We start from the raw sequence: 21,616 nt of genomic DNA on the forward strand, positions 1-21,616 counted from the left end.
TCTGACCACATGATCACCTGGTGGGCTGGAAGATTGATTTTGTCATTGTCTTAGACCAGGGCATGGAGTTTTAAGTATCCACGGTAGGGAGAAAGAAACAAATGTCCCTAGAATGCTTCTTATAACAAATTGAGTATATTACAAAAGAAAGGAGTGTGAAATGAGTCAAGTGTATAAAGTTGCCTATAACACAGTCTCCCTGGGTGGAGGAAATCTACTGAACCATCAGTGGTGTAACATATGAAAAAAAAAACAAAACCAGAAAAAGTCCAGTTGCCATTGAGTCCATTCTGACTCATGGTGACCCCATGTATGTCAGAGTAGAGCTTTGCTCCATAGAGTTTTCAATGGCCGATTTTTTTGGAAATAGGTCACCAGACCTTTCTTCCAGAGCTCTACTGGGTGGACTCTACACTTTTGGTTAGCAGCTGAGTCCATTAACCCTTTGAACCACCCAAGGACTTCCAAATATAGTAGTTCTCTCAGATGTATTCATGTCTCAGCAGAAACAGAGTCCCAGTGAAGAAATCCCTGATGGTAAAATTTCACATACCACAAACACTGAGAGGGTAGGTGGCAGGTGGGCCTTCCAGAATCCCTTTAATTTCCCAGCCTGGGGACAACCACTTAGACATACCACACCCCCTAGGTGTGCTACTCTAAGAGTATCCAAGGGCATACGGTACTCTAATTCCCATCAGCCAGGATTGCTATTGGAAGAACAGAACCTCTAGAAAAGTTCTCAGAGATAAGGCCAAGAGTTAGTTGTTCCCATTTTTAAAGGGTATGTGAGTTTAAATGTGACCCTTGATGTCACAAGAGAAGGCCCCGATCAGAGCTGGAGAAAAATGTAGAAGAAAATACAAACTCACAAATAAGGATCACACTTACTGGTGTGACAGAGACTGGAGAAACCCCAAGAGTATGGCCCTGAGACACACTTTTAACTTAGTACAAAAATCACTCCTGAGGTTTACCCTTCAGCCAAGGATTAGACAGGCCCATAAAAACAAATAATACTCCAGGCTCAACCATGTATACGAGACTAAATGGACACACCTGCAAGGGGCAAGGAAGAGAAGGTAAGAGGGGACAGGAAAGCTAGATGAATGGAAATCGGAACCCAAGGTCGAGAAGGGGAGCGTGTTCACACATCACAGGGTTGGCAATCAGTGTCACAAAACAATATGTGTATTGTTTAATGAGAAACTAATTTTTAAACCTTCATCTAAAGCAGAAAACAACAATAATAAATAATAAATGTGGCCTTTGGGGAGTTGGTTTGCATTAAAATATGACTGAGTTCAATCATAGGAATCCCAGAACCAATTGAGACTTCAGTGCCTGCTTTGAAGTGGGCAGAAGTCTCAAGTCAGTCACAGAACTTATTTTCGGTTTTTCCTTCCACTATACAACCTCAACTACCATTGGTCCTCCACCCAGTAGTTTGGGTCACAATCAAATTATTTCTCAGGATAGAAAAGAATGTTTCTTTTTTCCAGATTCCTTTACCTCTCCTGGTTCCACACATCCCTTTGTGCTTACGGAACCCTGGAGCAGCAAATAATGGTATTTGTTTATCTCATGCAAAGGCAGGAAACCCTGGTGGCATAGTGGTTAAGGGCTATGGCCGCTAACCAAAAAGGTCAGCAGTTTGAATCCACCAGACGTTCCGTAGAAGCTCTGCGAAGCAGTTCCACTCTGTCCTGTAGGGTCACCAAGAGTCAGAATTAACTTGATGGCAGTGGGTTTTGTGCAAAGGCTGTGCCCTAGGAGAGTCTTGAAAAGTGAATACTTAAAAAAAAAAAGAAAATGTTTCCTGCGAAAGAGAACTCTAATGAATGGTAAACACAATTTTATATACAGAGGCAGGGATTCAATGTGATAAGCCTTTTAAAATAACCTGCAGGAGCCACACTTTAAATATCAACTTTTCCTACTTTGTCATAAGTTTCTTAGCACTTTTCTACTTTTTCCTCTAAAATGTGATTCTTTTCAAAACTTTAATATCATTGATTTTCCTAGATAGCAGAAAAAAAAAATTTTTTTAGTTCATCATTCCTTCCATATACAATGTTTTAGAATAATCTACTTCCCTTAAAGACATTGTCTGTTCCCTTTGGCCAGTGAAGTGGTTCCAGTTTGGTCTTGGGCTGATTGATGGTTTCTGTTTTGATAGATCTATTCTTGGATGGAAGTTATAACTGAGTGGTATCCTGATATGATTGAAAAAATCCACATCGGTTTCTCATACGAGAAGTACCCTCTTTACGTTTTAAAGGTACGTTGTGGAGAGAGTCATTGATCTTCCAGCTTTGTGGAGAGCTTAATTCTCTAGTGGTGCTTGTTATAACTTGGATTGTTTTTTTCTTTGAGTTCTTGACATATTTCTATTACAAGTGTTTCTCAACTTTAATATTCAACTATTTAGGAGTTTGTTATTAGCTTTACAGGCCCCTGGGTGGTGCAAAAGTTCTGTGTTTGAACCCACCCAGAGACACCACAGAAGAAAGGCCTGGTGATGCGCTTCTGTAAAGATCGCAGCCCAGAATACTCTATGGGGCAGTTCTCCTCTGTAACACATGGGGTTGCCATGAGTTGCAACCAACCTGACAGCAGTGGGCTTGTTTTTTGTGTGTTTGTTTGTATTAATTACCTTTAACAAAAATTCTTTTTATAATGCAGCATTAGTTCAAGAGGAGCATTGGTGGTGCGGTGGTTAAGTGCTCGGCTGCCAAGCGAAAGGTCGGTGGTTCGAACCCATCAACCACTCTGTGGGAGAAAGATGTGGCAGCCTGCTTCCATAAAGATTTCCACCTTGGAAACCCCGTGTGGCAGTTCTGCTCTGTCCTTTAGGGCCGCTATGAGTCAGAATTTACTTGGCAGCAGTGGGTATTATTAGTTCAAGGGTTGGAACCTCAGTTCTAGAATCAGCTCTGCTCCAGTTTATGTGACATTAGACATGCCATTTAACTTTTCTAGGCTCAACACTTAGATTCATAAAACGAGGGAACTTCTCTGGATTATTCCTCAAATTCCTTGTTTTTTAATCTGTCACCACCACCTTAGACTAGCTTACTTGGACACACACACGTAAAAAAAAAAAAAAAGAAGAAGAAAAAAGAAAGAGAGGAGTCTCTTATTGGAAAGATATGGTTGCAGCTTTTGGAACCAAAGGAAAGGCTAAACATTGAGGCCTAGGGAGGGATAGGAACCAGGGTATGCTGGGAACCGTGATTCATACGACAGCTTTTGTTCCAGTCACCATCCATGTGATTATCTAGCTTCAATTGTGAAACCTTAAGGGAGAGAATCTGATTTTCCTACTTTGGTTCAGGTTTCTCCTCTCTTAGATGAATTAGTCTTGGAAAGGACCAGTGAACATAGCCACTGGAAGAATTTTTAGGAGCTATAAACTATATTAATTCCTGCCGTTACTGGGCAGCATTTCTTTTGTTATACACATGGTCACCATGAATCAGGGCCAACTCAAAAGCAAGTAACAACAATAATAACAGCTTCTAATTCTGTGGGTCTGTTATTTACCACTCTCTCCTCTTAAAAAAAAAATTTTTTTAAGAAGCTGTGGAAAAAAATTACTTGTTAGAACATGTATTTGGTTTAGTAACATATAATTTATACATAGTTTCCCAACATTAGCTAAATTGTAGCAGGTGTGCCTCTTCGTTTATCCCAAAACAGAACTTTGAGTGAGCATTTCTGGGTTTTAATCTGTCTCAGATAAGAACTTGCTGGGGGACTAAAAGCAGACATGAAGCTTTGGATGCTCTTGGCAGCGAAGCTGGTGAATCACATTGGACACATGTAATCATGACATAGCCACACATGACATTTGCTTTCAACCATGTTGCATGTAGTCGTTAGAACTTGTTTCTGGGACATAGAGGTACCTTCTGGGGAGTCACGCTTCCTGGATGTTTGAAGCCCACTCTTGTTTGCCCAAGAACGTCCACGTAATGTGGGTCTCTCGGAGTCCTCTGTGTACTTACTCTAAGTACTGGCGTCAACAGAGCTTGCTCAGCCCAGTTCAGCAGAAGGTCGAGTAAGGCAATTCAGGATTTGCTTTTAAACTGAGTTGGCTAAAGCAGCCAGCAGTTGCTGCTCTTCTTTGTACAATTTGACCCTTGGTGGCCAGTGTCATTTGACTTTCTTACTGGCCCTCTATTCCGATTATTGCTAGTTCTGTTGTTGTTTGGTGCTGTCCAGTTGATTCCAACTCATAGACACCCCAGTGACAGAGTGGAGCTGCTCCATAGGGTTTTCTAGGCTGTAATCTTTATGGAAGCTGATTTTGAGGTCTTTCTCTCATAGAGCCACTGTGTGGTTTCAAACCACCAACCTTTGGTTAGCAACTGAGTGCTTAAGTGTTACACCGCCAGGGCTCTAAAACCAAAACCAAACTCGGTGCCACTGAGTCAGTTCCAACTCATAGCAACCCTGTTGGACAGGGTAGAACTGTCTCTATAGGGTTTCAAAGACCATAATCGTTACGGAAGCAGACTGTCAACATCTTTTTCCCACACAGTAGCTAGTGGGTTTGGATTGCTGACTTTTTGGTTAGCAGCCAAGGGCTTTAATCTTGGTGGCACATTGGTTAATGCATTTAGCTGCTAACTCAAAGGTTTGCAATTTGAACCCACTAGCCGCTCCGATGGAGAAAGATGTGACAGTCTGCTTCTGTAAAGATTACAGCCTTGGAAACCCTATGGGATAGTTCTACTCTGTCCTGCGGGATCTCTATGAGTCACAATCAACTTGATGGCAACAGATTACCAGAGCTCTAGGTAAACAAACAAAAAAACACTCCTCGTATTGGAATTTCAACTCCTTGTATTCGTTTGGTCTCACAACAGTCTTCTCCCTTTTTTTTCATTCCCTAAAATTGTGGTGTAACTAATTTTTTAATGTATTATGATGTATTTTCTTTGGAGATGTTTTAGGGGGAATTCTTCTGAAGACACCATAGGGTATCATTGAGGAAAGGTTGAGCATGCTTACTACAGAAAGTTGGCAGCTTGGGCCAGGCCAATATACTGTGAATCAGAATAAGGCCTCAGTCTTGGGATCTGTGATCATTTTGTGTGACGTTAGATGTGTGATTCTTTTGTGTGAAATGGGGAAATAGAAATTGTGCACCCTGGTGAAAATGGTGAGGGAGTCCAAGTTTACCTCTGGCACCAGTGACTTTTCTTTGCCAAGCCTTTCTCTGTTCTTGATGTGTCTACATGCCTCCTAGGGAACGCCACTCACCCAAGGCATACGCATTTGCCTCTGAAGTGAAGGTATGGCCCAAAGCTCAGTCTGGTCTCTACTTCTGCAATTGTGGGGGGGGGAAATGCTCAAAATCAAGAAGCCTGGTGACAAACCTTAGTGCCCACTCATACCAGTTAATTTTTCTTCAAATTGTCAAAGGAATGGAGAGAGCAATGTGTATTGCATAGATTTGTTGAACGAATTAAATACAAGCACTATATAAATGGAAGATATTATCCTGAGAGTTATTGTTTTTGTTACTTTTTGATTTTCTTTGAGCAGCTTTCCAAAAAACAGCAAACAGCTAAAAATGCCGTATGGATTGACTGTGGAATCCACGCCAGGGAATGGATTTCTCCTGCTTTCTGCTTGTGGTTCGTAGGCTATGTAAGTATTCATGTTCTTTTAAGTATATGGCCCGAGACCACCTGTAGCTGAATAAACTGAGCAGTGTACTTATTTATTTATTTAATTTTTTATCTTCTGCACGGTCACCCCCTTCCCCCTTGATGGGCTCTTTATTTTAAAGCATTATCCCAGGTGAAGTCATAGACTTCTTGATTCAAAACCTCTGGAGGTGAGATTTGGGTGAGGCTTAGTTACGCAAATTAAGTTTGAAAACCATGATCTCAAGCATTTAAATCACCCTAAAGATTATTGAAGGAGCCCTTGTGATGCAAGGGGTTAAGCACTTGGCTGTTAGCTGAAAGGCTGGTGGTTCAAACCTACCCAGTGGCAGCACAGAAAAAAGACCTGGCCATCTGCTCCTGTAAAGATTACATCCTTGGAAACCCTATGGGGTAGTTCTGCCCTGTCATACGGGGCCACTATGAGTCAAAAACCACTTGACAGCACACAACAGCACAAAGATTGTTAATCTTTTCCTTCCTGCATTTCTATCTGGGGTGAACACTGGAGAATAATTAAGAAATAATATGCTGGTTGTAATATGTTTACTAAGGAGCCCTGGTGGCACAGCAGTTAAAGTACTCAGCTGCTAACTGAAAGGCTGGCAGCTCGAACGCACCATCTGCTCCGCGGGATAAAGATGTGGCAGTCTGCTTCATAGAGATTAAAAAAAAAAACCCGTTGCCGTGGAGTCCAACCCATAGCAACCATATAGGACAGAATAGAACTGGCCCATAGGATTTCCAAGGAGCGGCTGGTGGATTTGAACTGCCACCCTTTTGGTTAGCAATGAAACACTTAACCACTACACCACCATGGCCTTAGAAACCCTATGGATGGGGCAGGTCTACTGTGTCCTGTAGGGTTGCTATGAGTCAGAATCAACTTGACAGCAATGGGGTAGGTTTTTAATATGTTTCCTAAGTAGAAGAAAGAAGTGAAACAGTTATCTAAGCGGGATTGCAATTATTTCTTTTTCATTTTGGTTGGAACTCTCCAGACATCTTTTGCCATTTTCTGCCTCCAGAAACTAAACATAAAGTACAACATTACAGTGCAGATCATATTTTCCCAACGTCATAATTGGGGATTTTGTCCCTGAAGAAAGGCTTGGCATCAAGGAAACTATATATATATAAGACAAATAGTGTGTCTTGAACGTAAAAAATGTAATGACTACAAACCTCTGCAATAAATGAAAACACTAAGAATTATCCCTCAGATCTTATAAAGTGGGCATACATGTCCTCTATCCTGATTTATACAAAGAGCCATTGCCACTGGAAAAATAAAACGTGTCCTTCCCATAGTGGTTATTGTTGTCGTCATATTCACAGATGCGCGGTAATACAAAAGAGATGAGTTGAGAAATTAAAGGTTTGCTGTGTAGATAGATCTGCGTTAACAAATGAGATATTTCAAAGGTAAATGTAAATTTCAAAGGTAAAAGGTAGAAACATACGTGCCTGTGCTAAGTCTTGACAAATGCAGCGTCCCTACCTACCTTCACAGCCTTCTGTGAACAGAACAGTTCCCAGCCAATGTTGACACTCCCTTGACCAATGTAGTTGGTTCCAGCTGACCAGCCCAGTTGTTTTGATGACCTAGAACCTTCCTCAAGTTGGGTATTCTACTTGTTTTAGGTCATGAATGGAGCAGGGCAGAAAATGAAACAAAGAACAAACAAGAAAACAATTCCTTTTCATTCCATCACTGAACCTTCTGAAAAGGGCCGGGAAGAAAATTCGATTCATATTGACTCTAATCCATGTTGGTGAAGCAGTCCCTAATCACTACCCTTTCCAACCCACCACCTCTTCCCTTTTATTAACCAACCTACTGTTTATGCCACCACTTTACTGAATGTAAGGTTAAATTGTTTAATCCACAAATACTTTGGCATTGCTTGCAAGGTTCCAGACCCTGGAGACAAAATGAGGAACAAGATAAAGCCCGAGGACCTTGTAGCCTAATATTTTTCCCCAACAATGTGAACCTGGCTTTGTAGCCCAAGCCTACATAATCAACAAGCCTTTTTAAAAAACGGGCATTTTAGAAGCTCCATTGCAGATTGGACCATTGTGATCCGTAGGGTTTTCACTGGCTGATATTTTGGAAGTAGATCACCAGGACTCTCTTCCTCAGGAAGCTTAAGGCCCATCACTTCTCTGTGCCTCTCACTCATTTTCTCTCAGGACATGAGCAAATTTAAATTCCTTCTGTTGCCCCAGTGGAGCCCAGATGGCATAACAGTTAAGTGCTCGACTGGTAACTAAAAATTGCCGGTTCAAACCCACCAGCTGCTCTGTGGGAGTAAAGACCTGGCAATCTGCTCCCGTAAAGATTCCAACCTAGGAAACCCTACGGAGCAGCTCTGCTCTGTCATACAGGACCACTGTGAGTTAGAATCAACTCATCGGCACAGAACAACAATCTTTTTCTGATATCGAATGCCAAGTTATTACTGAAAAATGTCTCCGACCCAAATTTACAAATTTGTAGCATAAAAAAAGTATTTAACTACTGTTTACTACTTAAGGGATTGCTTCTCTCAGTCTATACATTATGCTTCCTTTTCATTAAGCTTCTGTTTTTGACCTATGGTAGGTTAAAGCAAAACAAACAAAAAACCTTGCTTTTTTTCTTACTCTTTTCCCATATTTCATAAGTGGTTACCTATTGCAAAGGATTTTAATATGGTGCTTGTGATCATTTTAGAGAAAAATATGGATATATTGTTTTAAATATTTAAAGGGAACATGATAAAGTGTTAAGTATAGGACATGTAGGATTCAAAAGACTTCTTTGGTCTTGTCAATAATGAAAAAAAAATCTTAAAAGAATCCTTGGGCGAAGGTTGGAACAAGAATTTCAAACTAATCCAAAAATTAAAATGTTGTAATACTGCCACAAATTAAGATTTTAAATCAAACTTAGCACTAGATGAAGTGATTTAACCGACTAAAATGTGTCTTTATGATCCTCCTGCCTCTCTCCAAAAAACCATCTGTATGAGTCTAAGAAGTCAACATTTAATCTAAAGCAAAGATGAGAAGATAAAGGAGCAGGGAAGCTAGAATACTGGAAATGGAACAACAGAACACAATTAAAGAGAATGTTGACACATTGTGAAAAATGAAATTAATGTCATTGATCAATTTGTGTGGAAATTGTCAAATGAGAACCTAACTTGCTGTGTAAACTTTCACCAAAAACACGATAAAATACTGTTTTCTTTTAAAAAGCTTCTAATCATATCTGGGCATAAGACAAAAGTTCATTTAAGCTCTGTGATTGTTAGGAATTACTGAAGAGGAAACTGATGTATATCTAGATTTTTATTCCCTTAAATCTTTGAATATAGTGGGCTTTATTATTTTATGGTTGTCATAAAGAATTACTTTTAGAAGGAAATTTTAGAAAATTTATGATTCTATTTTTTGCCACTATTAAATAGGAAGACTCTGTGTCCTGTGTTCAAGGCATTTACAATCACTTGGTAGCAGAGTACCCTAAATTCAGTCCTTTTGAGGAATTGATAGTCTTCCTGAAAGTTAAATCTGCAAATTAACCATGTCAAATGACTTTGACCGGGGGGGGGGGGGGGGTGGTGGGGGGGAGAAGGCACATGAAAGAAACAGACTAAGTTTATCCATTGCCATCGAGTTGATTCCCACTCATAGGAATCCTATAGGACAGAGTAGAATTGCCCCATAGGGTTTCCAAGGAGTGCCTTGTGGACTTAAATAGATGTGATTTTTAATTTGTAGGTAACTCAATTCTATGGGAAAGAAACGGTGTACACTAATCTTCTGAGACACATGGACTTCTTTGTTATGCCACTGGTAAACGTGGATGGTTATGACTACACCTGGAAAAAGGTAGGTGAAGGCAAAGAATACAAAAGATGCCCCCTTTAGGGACACAAGATATCCAGGCTGAATTATAATAGAACCCTGGGTCCTTGGCACAATGGTTGCATTATGAAAATTAAATTTTATTTTTTCTTGGGGAAAATTGCATATGTCTAGAAAAGTGAGAGTAATTGTAAAATAGTCCGCATACTTATGCAGCTTCAACAGTGATCAACTCATAGCCAGTCTTTCCTCTCTTTCCCCATCCACTTCTACCCTAGATTATTATTGTAAAGTGGATCCTCTGTATCATATCATTTCATCAATAAATATTTCAGTATGTATCTCTAATAGAAAGCGAAACAAAACCCATTGCGTCGAGTCGATTTTGACTCATCCTGACCCTGTAGGACAGAGTAGAACTATCCCACAGTGTTTCCACACAAATCAAATCCCATAGTGGATTCAAACTGCTGACCTGTTGCTCAGCAGCCAAGTTCTTAACCACTGGACCACCAGGGCTCCTTAGAAGAAAAAGGCTCTTAAAAAAAAAATGACCACAATACAATTGTACTGTACCTAAAAATTTGAATACCATTACTTAATATCAAGTATCTAGTCAGTATTCAAATTTCCAAATGTCTCACTACTTTTTAAATCATTTATTTCTTTGAATCAAGATTCAAATAATCTTCATGTGTTAAGCATGATTAGTTAATGTGTCTTTTAGGTCTATTTTCATGTATAACCTCTCCCTCCATCTCTTGGCACTTTTTTTCTCCCTTGCCATGTATTTGTTGAAGAAAAGAGTTTTGCAAGGCTGGGTTTTGCTAATTGCATTGCCATGTTGTAGTTTAATGTATTCCTCTGTCTTCTGTATTTCCTAAAAATTGATACTTGGATTCGACAGGCTTAATCAGATTCAGGTTTGTGTTTTTTTTTTTGGACAAGACTACTTCATTTTGATAATGTGTTCTCCTGTCAGAATGGATGTAATGTCTGGTTGTCTTTTTGTGATGTTAGCTGCCATTGATGCACAATGCGGGGATACATTTAATCTTACTAAGAATATTGTGAATAGCATTTTGATTTGCAAAATCATGCATTGCAAGAGTTAGAACAGCAATGTAACTTAATTTGCATCTTAATAGAATTGCATTCTGAGAAATATGAGAATTTGAACCTCAGTAGCCTCTAACTCAATCATGAGCACAAGTATGAGTCTCATGGTCAAGTTCATATATATTGAAAACCATTATTATATCTAGTCCATCAACATCACAATTCATATAAAATTACTAAATATGAAATACAGTCATTTATAATTTAATGAGGGATGCATAAAAACATAACTGAGCATATATATATGTTTTGAAAAACCTACTTGAGTAGGTTTTCACAAAAGGAAATGAAAATAATTGGAGTGATTAGACATGAAACAATATAGGAATTATTTCATGTAGGAGGTAATTTGGAAACCCTGGTGGCATAGTGGTTAAGTGCTACAGCTATTAACCAAGAGGTCAGCAGTTTGAATCTGCCAGGCGCTCCTTGGAAACTCTGTGGGGCAGTTCTTCTCTGTCCTATAGGGTCGCTATGACTTGGAATCAACTCCAGGGGAGTGAGTTTGGTTTTGGTTTTGAGGAGGCAATTTATGCAGAACAGAGGGAAGTGGTGAAGGAGGTTGGTGAAAAAATCAAGTACGTGAGATGAATACTGTGAATAAAAGTTCGTAGATGCGAGTAAATGAGAAATATGTAGCATAGTGCCTAGCACACAGTTGGCATTCAATAAATGGTCACGTTTATACACTGATATTACAGTTGAGGAGCGGCATTTTTAATTCTTAGGGAATCCAAATTTCTGGAGCTATGGAGATTAAAAATGATCCACCCAAACTTTCTTCTTAAGATAATCTTTGAATCATTAAACACTGAGCTGAAAAACGTGGTTTTCTGAAGGTCATCCGTAAGTCAAACGGTAATCTAGCCTAATTAGTAAAAAAAAAAAAAAAAAATTAGTAAAGAATGTGTCAAAAACCCAACTTCACAGAGAAGCACCAAAAAATTAGTGTAACAGAATAAATTGATGGTGAGTAGATACAATAGGAATTGGGCAGTGTCACCTGAACATATGAGGAAGACACTCCAATGAAGGGATAGTGAAAACAGGTTATACAGGTCATTATTATGTTAATTTCTCAAGAGATGGCATCAAAGCACAGGGCAGGTTACAGAAACCTTCACGGAGGACATGCCATACACCCTAACCCAGCCTCTAGTCAGACCCTGGAGTTCCTGCTTCTCCAAGCTGGGTGCACATAGATAATTCTCTAAAAGAGCCCGTTATCTAAGTCCAAACATCTCCACTAAGCTGCTTACTAAGCTATTGTTTGACCTGAAGGTGACTCCAGGGGACCAGTTCCTTCATGATCCCAAAGGACACCTAAGGTTGGATGGCCCCGGAGAATCAAAACAATTGTGTCAAATGTGTGCCTTGGGCATTGTACTCTTTTAAAGGATGATCCATGTGCAATCACTTTTGACAACAGAAACTCCAAAGGTCACACTAGAAGCTGTATTTAAAGGTAAATTGGTAATTATCTCAGTTGTTCTTCAGGAAAATGTTGCATGTCCACAAGTTATTATGTGAACACTATTCGGGCCCTTGAGTCCATGGCAATGTATAATTGCAGATTATAAGCTGGGGTATAAGAATCTGTGACAGATTTTTCTTCTTTGGAACATTTTTGACTCTCTAGTCAAAAGTATTGCCCAGATTTGAAAATTGTACATTAAATAAACTTCAATTTCTACTATTGGCTTAAAATTATTTTTGTTTTAACACAATGAATGTATGATTTTGCCTGAATCAGTGGAATTCATGTTCCAGAGCCCTGGTGGCTCAGTGGTTTAGAGTTTGGCTGCTAACCAAAAGGTTGGCAGTTCGAATCCACGAGCCGCTCCTTGGAAACCTGTGGGGCAGTTCTACTCTGTCCTAAAAGGTCACTGTGAATCGGAATCGACTGGATGGTAATGGGTTTGGTTTTTGGTTTTACATGGTCCTACTCCCCAACTGTGCTTTGCATGTGACTCTGGCAATTGATCCCTGCAGTTCGAGAACCTGATCTCCCCAGGGCAACTGTTACTACCAAACGGCATGAGATGTGAGGATGCCCATCGCCCCACCCCACAACTTTAAGTCTGTGCAGCCGTTTACATTATCAAACTTCCTAGTTTCCCCCAAGAACCCAAATGGGGACTGTGCCTGATGTTTAAAGACCAGAGTCAATCAGTACCATGAAAGGAGCAGTCTGGCTAGAGGTATCTTCACATCTCTACCTCCTGTAGCTTTTAAATGAGTGAGTAGAATTCAATTCGAAGTGAATATTGGAACTCAGGACTAATGGTTTTAATTTGAGTTGAGACATAATTAAAATCACTTTGCTTTTCTTAGGAGCTTGAAGTGATGCTGTGCACATTAATTTAAAGGGAACAAGGCTAAATAAATAAGGTCAATGAGCAGTGTCTGAGTTATCTAGTGCCTCTATAGCAGAAATATCACAAGTGGGTGGCTTTAAGAAACAGAAATTTATTTTCTCACAGTTTAGGAAGCCAGAAGTCTGAAATCAGGGAACTGGCTCTAAGGTAGGCCTTTTCTCTCTTTGGCTCTGGAGAAGGTCCTTGTCTCTTCAGCCTCTACTCCTTGACCCCTTGGCAATTTTTATGTGGTGTGGCATCTTCTCCCATCTCTGCTTGCTTGCCTGGTGCTTCTTAATCTGCTCCTTTTATATCTCTAAAGAGAATGAGGAAACCCTGGTGGCATAGTGGTTAAGTGCTACGGCTGCTAATCAAAAGGTCGGCAGTTCGAATCCGCCAGGCACTCCTTGGAAACTCTATAGGGCAGTTCTGCTCTGTCCTATAGGGTCTGGAAACTCTATAGGGCAGTTCTACTCTGTCCCATAGGGTCCCTATGAGTGGGAATCCACTCGAATGCACTGGTTTTTTTCTGGGTAAAGAGAATGACTCAAAGCATACAATAATACTGCCTCGTTAACATAACAAAGAAAACCCACTGGGATTATCACCACAGGCATAGAGGTTAGAATTTACAACCCATATTTTGGGGGGACACAGTTCAGTTCATAACAAACAGCTTAGTTGAGCCAAATCAAATTATTACTTTATAGGTCCAAGTTGAGTTAATATTATAATTTTATTTCGTTCACGCTGTCACAGAAAATTTTACCAGACAATGTTAAACAGGCAACACAGGACTTCATTCAGGGCTTTTGCAGTAGGGAAATAAGTCCAGACCTAAGTCTGAGCTCTAACTCTGCGGAAGCAGAGTTCGGGATGGTTTTAGACTGAAGTGAGCTAGTGGAAAAGTAATGAAGGACATTATGGGAAGGTTAGACAGTGAGCTGTGTTGATTACATGGAGTTATCTCCTGAGTTTATTGTTGAAGGCAGATGGAATATGTTTTATCTGGATTCTGTAAAGCCAGGATGAGAGAGCGGTCAGAGGCCTAGAGTCAGGAAGAAGCCTACCTAATATTTAGTCAAGCTGAGGGAAACATTAAGGCCATCTGAGTCAGCTGTTTTCTGGAACACACACACAAAAACCCAAACACATTGCCGTCAAGTCGATTCCAACTCAGAGTGACTCTATAGGACAGAATAGAACTGTCCCATAGGGTTTCCAAGGCTGTAACCTTACAGAAGCAGACTGTCACATTATTCTTTCACAGAGCAGCTGGTGGGTTTGAACTGCTGACTTTTCAGTGAGCAGCCGAGCGCTAAACCACTGCACCACCAGGGCTCCTTGGCACACAGAAAGTTGAGTGGATTTCCTTAACCCTCGCTGTTTTTCAGGATCACAGAACTCAGGAAAAGCTCAACACTAAGACAGTTTGAGCATGATTGAGACTTGAGTAGAAATAGGGGCTGTGGGAAAGAAACACTGAAGAAAGCGACAGAATCAAGTGAGGGACGGGATCAGGCTGAAGGAGATAAACCCAGCCAGGCTGCTTGTCTTTTAAAAGGCATCTATTTAACATCACCATCTTGTTTATTTAGAATCGAATGTGGAGAAAGAACCGATCTTTTCATGAGGACAATAAGTGCATCGGAACAGATCTGAACAGGAACTTTGCTTCTAAACACTGGTGTGGTATGTTGTGTGCTTTGTTTCTAGCCATGTCTTGTTATTAAAACATTCTTAAAGAACGGCCTATTAATTCAAACTAATTAAGGGGAGGCCTGTCTGAATTAGGATTTCCTGGGTAGGGCAAATGATTAATGCCCTCAGCTGCTAACTGAACGGTTGGAGGGTTGTGTCCACCCAGAGGCACCTGGAAAGAAAGGCCTGGTGATCTATTTCTGAAAAATCAGCCACTGAAAACCCCATGGAGCACAGTTTCAGCCACTGAAAACCCCATGGAGCACAGTTGTACACTGACACACATGGAGGCCGCCATGAGCTGGAGTCAACTCAGTAGAAAATGGTGGTAGTGGTTGTATCTGAATCAGGGAATAATTTAAATAATAAACTTTTTAGGTCAGTGTAATGAGATGAGTGTTGGCTAGAGTCAGAAAATCACTTTAACCTCTCCTGACAGCTGTTTCTTCATCTTTAAAATAGCAGAAAACCCATTGCCGTGGAGTCGATTCCGACTCATACTGACTGTATAGGACAGAGTAGAACTGCCTCCTAGGGTTTCCAAGGAGTGCCTGGTGAATTCGAACTGCTGACCTCTTGGTTAGCAGGTAAGCTCTTAAGCACTGTGCCAGCAGGGCTCCCATCTTTAAAGTAAGGGAGACTAATTATTTGAGTTCGCTTCTAGCTTTAAATTTCTGTGATTCTAGACTAGTAAGGAAATGACTGTTAAGGAGCCTACTTTAATGAACAAATAACATACATCCTTAGGATATCAAAGACAAGGGTTTGGTAGGTACCTTTCATTTTCAGTTACATATATAAATGTTTGTTTCCATAGTGTTTGAAAACATTTGCCTTTTGTTTTCACTGGTGGTATGTATCATGGTTAAGTGCTGCACTGCTAACCAAAAGTTTGTCAGTTCAAACCCATCCAGCAGCTCACTGTGGGGAAAAAGACCTGGTGATCTGCTCCCTTAAAGATTCCAATAAACCAGACTTGTTGGCATCGAGTGGATTCTGACTTATCTTGACCCTATTAGAACTGCCCATGTGGTTTCCAAGGCTGTAATCTGTATGGAAGCAGATTGCCACATCTTTCCTCCACAAAGTGGCTGGTGAATTTGAGCCACCGAACTCTTGGTTATCAGCCAAGCTCTTAGCCACAGTACTACTAGGGCTGCTTCCATAAAGACTACAGCCTAGATAATCCTATATGGGGCAGTTCTTCTCTGTTCCATGGAATTGCTGTGAGTTGAAATGACTCCATGACACCTAAGAATAACAACGATTCACTTTCTTAACAAGCAGTGGCATCACTAGGGGGGTATGGGTGGTGTGGACTGCACCCCTTGACACTGTCAGAGGGGGCGACACCTAAATGACCCTAGGGTCCACGGCAGCAGCATCAATGGCACTGGGGGAGGGACTGCGAAGGCAGCAGCTCACTAGGGTTGTTGTCACCTGTCACCCAGTGCGGTAGCTTGTCACCCCCCCTTTACCCACCAGTCAGTAGGGGTTAGTGTCACCCAGTGCAGGAACTCATCACCACTATACCCCCCGTAAAAGCCTTCCTTAAATTGGTGCATAAAAGTGCTCACCCAAGGCCAAAAGCTGCTGTAGCCAGTGAAAACCAGACAGGGAGTCAGAGAAGCAGCACCCATGTAAGAAAAGACCTGAATTAATACAGCTAACAGTTATTTAGTGCTAGGCCATCTGCGTATTTCATCTGCTAGGTTTCATTTCTACATTTTATAGGTGGGGAAACAGAGACTTAAAAGGTTAAGTCACTTGCTCAAGGGCACATAACTCGTAAATGGCAGAGCTGGCGTGTAAACTCAGGCTGACTGACTCCAAATTTATTGAAAATCTCCTGTGTTTTTTAAAAAAACATAATTTGTTGTGTTTTGGGTGAAAGTTTACACAGAAATTAGCTTCCCGTTTAACAATTTGTATACATACTGTTCAGTGACATTGGTGACATTTTTCACAGTGTGTCAGCATTCCCATTGTTTCCATTCTGGTTGTTCTGTTTCCATTAATCTAAGTTCCCAGTCCTCCTTGCCTCCACCTCTTTGGCCTAGGGTAAATGTTGACTATGTGGTATTATTTAGAGGAGCACAGTACTCAGGGGTGATAGTATTTATTTTATGAGTCAGTCTGTCATTTGGCTGAAGGGTGAACTCCAGGAGTGGTTCGAGTTCCAAGTTTAAAGCCTATCTCTGGTGCAGTGAATTAGTTAATATAACTCTTCTAGCCATAGTCTTTGTAATTCCCACCAAATGACTGGGTGGAACTAAGCAAATAAGGTGCTTATGGCCTACCAATGAGATTGAATAGCTTGCTAATAATGTAAATAAGGTGAATGGCACCCTTGTTGGGGTGGGCCTATGCAAATAAGTTGTATGGAACGATAACTAGGGGATTGGTCAGTTTTGCAATCCTGCTAGGCTTAAAAGAGCAGTCAATCTGAGAGCAGAGGGGGACCTACTACCGCCAGAAAAGAAGTGCTAGGAATAGAGTGCATTCGTTGGACCTGGGATCACTGCTCTAAGAGCTCCTAGTCCCAGGAGACAGAGAGAGAGAGAGTTGTAACATGGGAGACAGGGAGAAGCAATGACAGAGAAACAGTGGCAGCAGCCATGGGAGATTCAGCAGACCAGCAGGAAACAGCAATGGGCTTCCTAACCCACAGAGCGAGAGCTGAGTGCCTTCAGGCTGAGGCTTGCTCGTGGAGTAAGGTGTCTCTGGGCACTTAACAGCAAAGCTAAAAGACCTTTGTACCACTTGCCCATGCAGGGCAGAGGATGAGCTGAGAGGCTGTGGGACCCAGAGGCTGAGGGCCGGAGAGAGGCGTGTCTGTGGACACAGCTTAGCAGAGGCTGTCCTGATCAAAGAACTGTATCCTGAGCATACCTGAAACTGAATTGTAACCTGTTCCTTCCCTAATAAACAGTATAATTGTGTGTATTGTCTATGAGTTACCTGTGGCCATTGCAACAAATTAGCGAATCCATCAGAGAATAGAGAGTGCCATGGAAAGGAAGGTCGATGTCAGAATCCGTAAGAAGTTTGGAGGATGGAGGCATATGTGACCTCCGCCTCATAGGAATAAGCCTTGGGCTGTTGATCTTGACTCTTCTTTCCTCTTGTGAAGTTAGAAGAGGTCAGGCACCCCTGCCATACCATTTTTACAGCACCCCCTGGGCAGTAGTCTCGAGAGTTCTTCTAGGCTTTACTGCTCCAGCAAGCCTGGCCTTTTTTAAACAGGAATTTGAGTTTTGTTCTACATTTTTCTCCCTTTCTGTCTGGGAACATCTATTGTGTCCCTGATTGGAACCGTAGGTAGTGGTAGCCAGGCACCACATAGCACTTCTGGTCTCAAGGTAGGTGAGGCCATAGTTCGTGTGTACTATTAGTCCTATAGACTTGTTTCTTTTTTGAGTCTTTGGTTTCCTTCTTCGTCTTTTGCTCTGGATGATTAGAAACCAATATAATAGTTGTATCATAGACGGCTGCTCAAAAGATTTTTTTTTTTTTTCTCAAATGCTTTTAGGACCTCAGATGCTACTCAACAAACTAGGATGTTGAACAATATCTTTGTGAACTGTAGTGTGCCAATTGACCAAGTTACCCCACAAGATTACAGTCCTAAGCCCTCAAACCCAGTAACCGAATCCTGTGAGGTGTTTGGGTATGTTTAGTAAGCATCCATAACTGCCCCATACATGCTTTATTTTATGTATGAATACATATGAATACATATATAGCACACATAAACATGTATACAGGTAGTCCCTGAATTATGACATATTCAAGTTATGAGAAACTACACAGCCATCTGTTTTTGGGTACATCTTATCGTTAATAATATGTACTACATAAAATGTTGCAATGTGTAATTTGCTGATGTTTTCATTCTCAGATGTTCACTCACAGATGTTCAAAGATCGTATTTACAAAGATACTGATAATAAAAGGCGATACTAATGAAAAGAAACAAACAAAAAGAGATATTCAGTTTTCGTCAGAACCAACTTACAACAGAGTTGTTGGAATGAAACCTGGTCACAAGTCAGGGACTACCTGTATACGTATGCCTGCAGGTACTCCTCCTGTAAATGCACGTTGGTGTATTCATACATGCATTCCTGTACATGTATGTGCATATGTATCTGTGTAACCACACCCATATTTTCAGTTGTTATTGTTGTTACAAAATTGTATGTATCATTTAGAAAATCATCCCTTAGTTTTGTGTACTTCTTCGTGTAATCATTTACCTTCCTCAAGTGCTGACTTTACCCTATTGCCTTTTCCATCACCCAAACTAGCAAGTATCTGCTGTCTACAAAGTGATTCCCCCTCAGTCTCCCTCTCATCCCTGGTAACCACCAAAGAACGTTGCTTTCTATATGTATACCTCTTCCTGTCTTTTTATAAGAGTGAAATCATATGATGTATGTCCTTTTGTGATTGACTTGTTTCAATCAGTATAGTGCCCTCCAGATTCATCCACATTACAGTATATTTTGAGAACTTATCATTATTCCTTATGGCTGCATCATATTCCATTGTGTGTGTGTACCACAATTTGTTTATCCATTCATGTGTGGATGGGCACTTAGATGGTTTCCATCTTTTTGCTATCGTGAATAATGCAGCAGTGAACATAGGTGTGCATATGTCTGTTCATGTCACTGCTGTTAGATCTCTAGGGTATATGCCTAGGAGTGGAATTGCTGGATCATAGGGTAATTCTATTTCTAGCTTTTTTAGGAGGCACCATACCATTTTCCATAGTGGTTAAACCGATTTACAAGAGAAAGTCAAAAAGTATTTCTACAGAATCAGAGAAATCTTTACTAAACAAAAATATCAAAATGTGAACCTATTGTTTCTTGGCATATCTTCTATTTAGGTCTCTACACTCCTGAAGGCGGTGGTGTTTCCATCTCTCTAACCCTTCCCCAAAGAATTCTGTGCTCTTTGATTAACACCGCATCAATACGGCAGCTTTGGCGTCCTCGAAGGACTCAAATTGTGTTCCTTTTTAAATATTCTTCAAGTTTTGGGAACAAAAAGAAGTCTGAAGGGGCAAGATCAGGGCTGTAGGGTAGATGGAGTAAGGTTTCCCAATGAAATTCTCATGAGAGTGCCCTTGCTACCCTGGAAAAAATGAGTAGGTACATTGCCGTGATGGAAAAAATTTCCTCAGCAGAACTTTCCTGGCCTTTTTCTCACCGATGCAGTTTTTAGTTTTCTTAACACTTCTTCATAATAAGCCCCTGTGATTGTCCTGTGTCCTTCCAGAAAATCTGTCAAGACTACCTCTTTGGAATTCCAAAAAGCAGCCGCCACAGCCTTCTGAGTGGTTTTTCCTCTCTTGGCTCACCTTTGAGGTCTTCCTGTTACCTGAATAAGGTTCTTGGCTCTCACTGGTCAAGAGTGAGCAGGTAAGGCATGTAGTTTTCCACAGTAACAAAGCTTTATTGAAGAGGCTTGCAAGCAGAGACGGCGATGAGGAGGGCCTAGAGCAATGCTTACCCTCATCTTACAGAGCAAAATAAAGATCCGAGTTTTTCAGAGTTCTTGGGTGGGAAAAGATTCATGTTTATTCATAGACACAGGTGGGGATGTGTTAACTAAGGTACCCCTGCAGCAGCTTTCCAAGATGGCTTCTGTCCTGGAGGCCTGTGGGATTTGTAGCAGGACTTATTATGGGGTGTCATGCCTTCGCAGTCTCTCGCTCCCCAGGTTTGATTCCCCAGCTGGGGCTGTAGTCCCTCACTGCCCCTGGTAGAGGGTCACACAGTGGTCACAGGTAGATGTTCTGGTCATGTCCCTGGGCCTGGTCTTCTCCAACTGCTTCTGAAAGGCAACTTTAAAGAAGTTTGCAGGCTATTTTTAGATACCCTGCCCCATTGTTCTGGGGATGGCTTTGTTTCTGCTCCCTGGAACCATTTCTTGTTACTTTGTTGGCAGATTTGGGGGCCCATCTGTTCCTTGTCTTACTAAGTCTGTAGGTTCCCCCCCATTACCTCCCTGTTAATATAGTCTATTTCTCTTTTACTTCTCCTCTAACCACAGCAGCCTCTTCGCTATTTCTCAAACAGACACCCTCCGATCTCAGGACCTTTGTTCCCTGTCTTATTCTGACCTCCCTTAAAATGGTCGATCCATCTAAAAACTGTTGTTTTATGTGAGGCAGCGTTCCCATAAACTGGCTGCAAAGCTTCAATGATTTGGGAAGTTGTCCACTTGAGTTTTGTTAAAAATTTGGTATTAGCCCTGATCGCAAGATCTTTTTTTTTGATGGGACGAAAAGTATCCTTTTTTGAAGGCACCCTAAAGAAATTTAGACAAGTGTATTACTGAGAGAACCTGTCTGCAGCCATCCACTGATCACAGAGATGTTTAAATATGTTTTGTTTGGAATGAACGGTGAACTGGAACCCTAGTAGCAATACTTTTTGACTTACCCTCATACAGTCCCGCCAGCAGTGAGCAGAGTTTCAGTCTCCCCAAGCCTTGCCAGCATTTGTTGTTTTCTGTTTCTTGCTCAGTGCCCTTTTTTCCTGGGATGAGATGGTGTCTCATGGTTGTTTTGATTTGCATGTCTTTAATGGCCAATGATCGTGAATATCTTTTCATGTGTTTGTTGATGGCTGGAATGTCCTCTGGTGAAGTGTCTGTCTGCATGTCTTTTTTTTTTTTTTTTAATTTTGATGACATAGGCATTTAATTTTTAGGAGGTCCTAGTTATCTAATTTTTCTGTTCATGTATTTATAGGTGTGTTTGATAATCTATTTCTAAAGAAAATTAAGTCCCATAGTTTTTTCTTTATATTATCTTCCAGGAACTTTGTAGTTTTAGCATTAATATTTAGGTCTTTGATCCATTTTGAGTTAGTTTTTGTTTAT

General features: G+C 40.9%; 2 protein-coding genes across 7 annotated transcripts in view; both read left to right on the forward strand.

Annotated features, from left to right (window-relative positions):
* Positions 1 to 21,616, forward strand: part of LOC126058325 (carboxypeptidase B2-like) — a 175,365-nt gene that overhangs the window by 143,061 nt on the left and 10,688 nt on the right. For all 3 annotated transcript variants that reach the window (XM_049853403.1, XM_049853402.1, XM_049853404.1), the window contains 4 exons: positions 2,180 to 2,281; positions 5,557 to 5,661; positions 9,453 to 9,563; positions 14,614 to 14,707. In XM_049853403.1, coding sequence (XP_049709360.1) covers positions 2,180 to 2,281; positions 5,557 to 5,661; positions 9,453 to 9,563; positions 14,614 to 14,707 — 412 coding nt within the window. The remainder of the gene's footprint in view (positions 1 to 2,179; positions 2,282 to 5,556; positions 5,662 to 9,452; positions 9,564 to 14,613; positions 14,708 to 21,616) is intronic.
* Positions 1 to 21,616, forward strand: part of ZC3H13 (zinc finger CCCH-type containing 13) — a 246,050-nt gene that overhangs the window by 86,588 nt on the left and 137,846 nt on the right. The window lies entirely within an intron of this gene.

This window comes from Elephas maximus, chromosome 14, assembly GCF_024166365.1.
Source record: "Elephas maximus indicus isolate mEleMax1 chromosome 14, mEleMax1 primary haplotype, whole genome shotgun sequence".
NCBI classification, from domain to species: Eukaryota; Metazoa; Chordata; class Mammalia; order Proboscidea; family Elephantidae; genus Elephas; species Elephas maximus.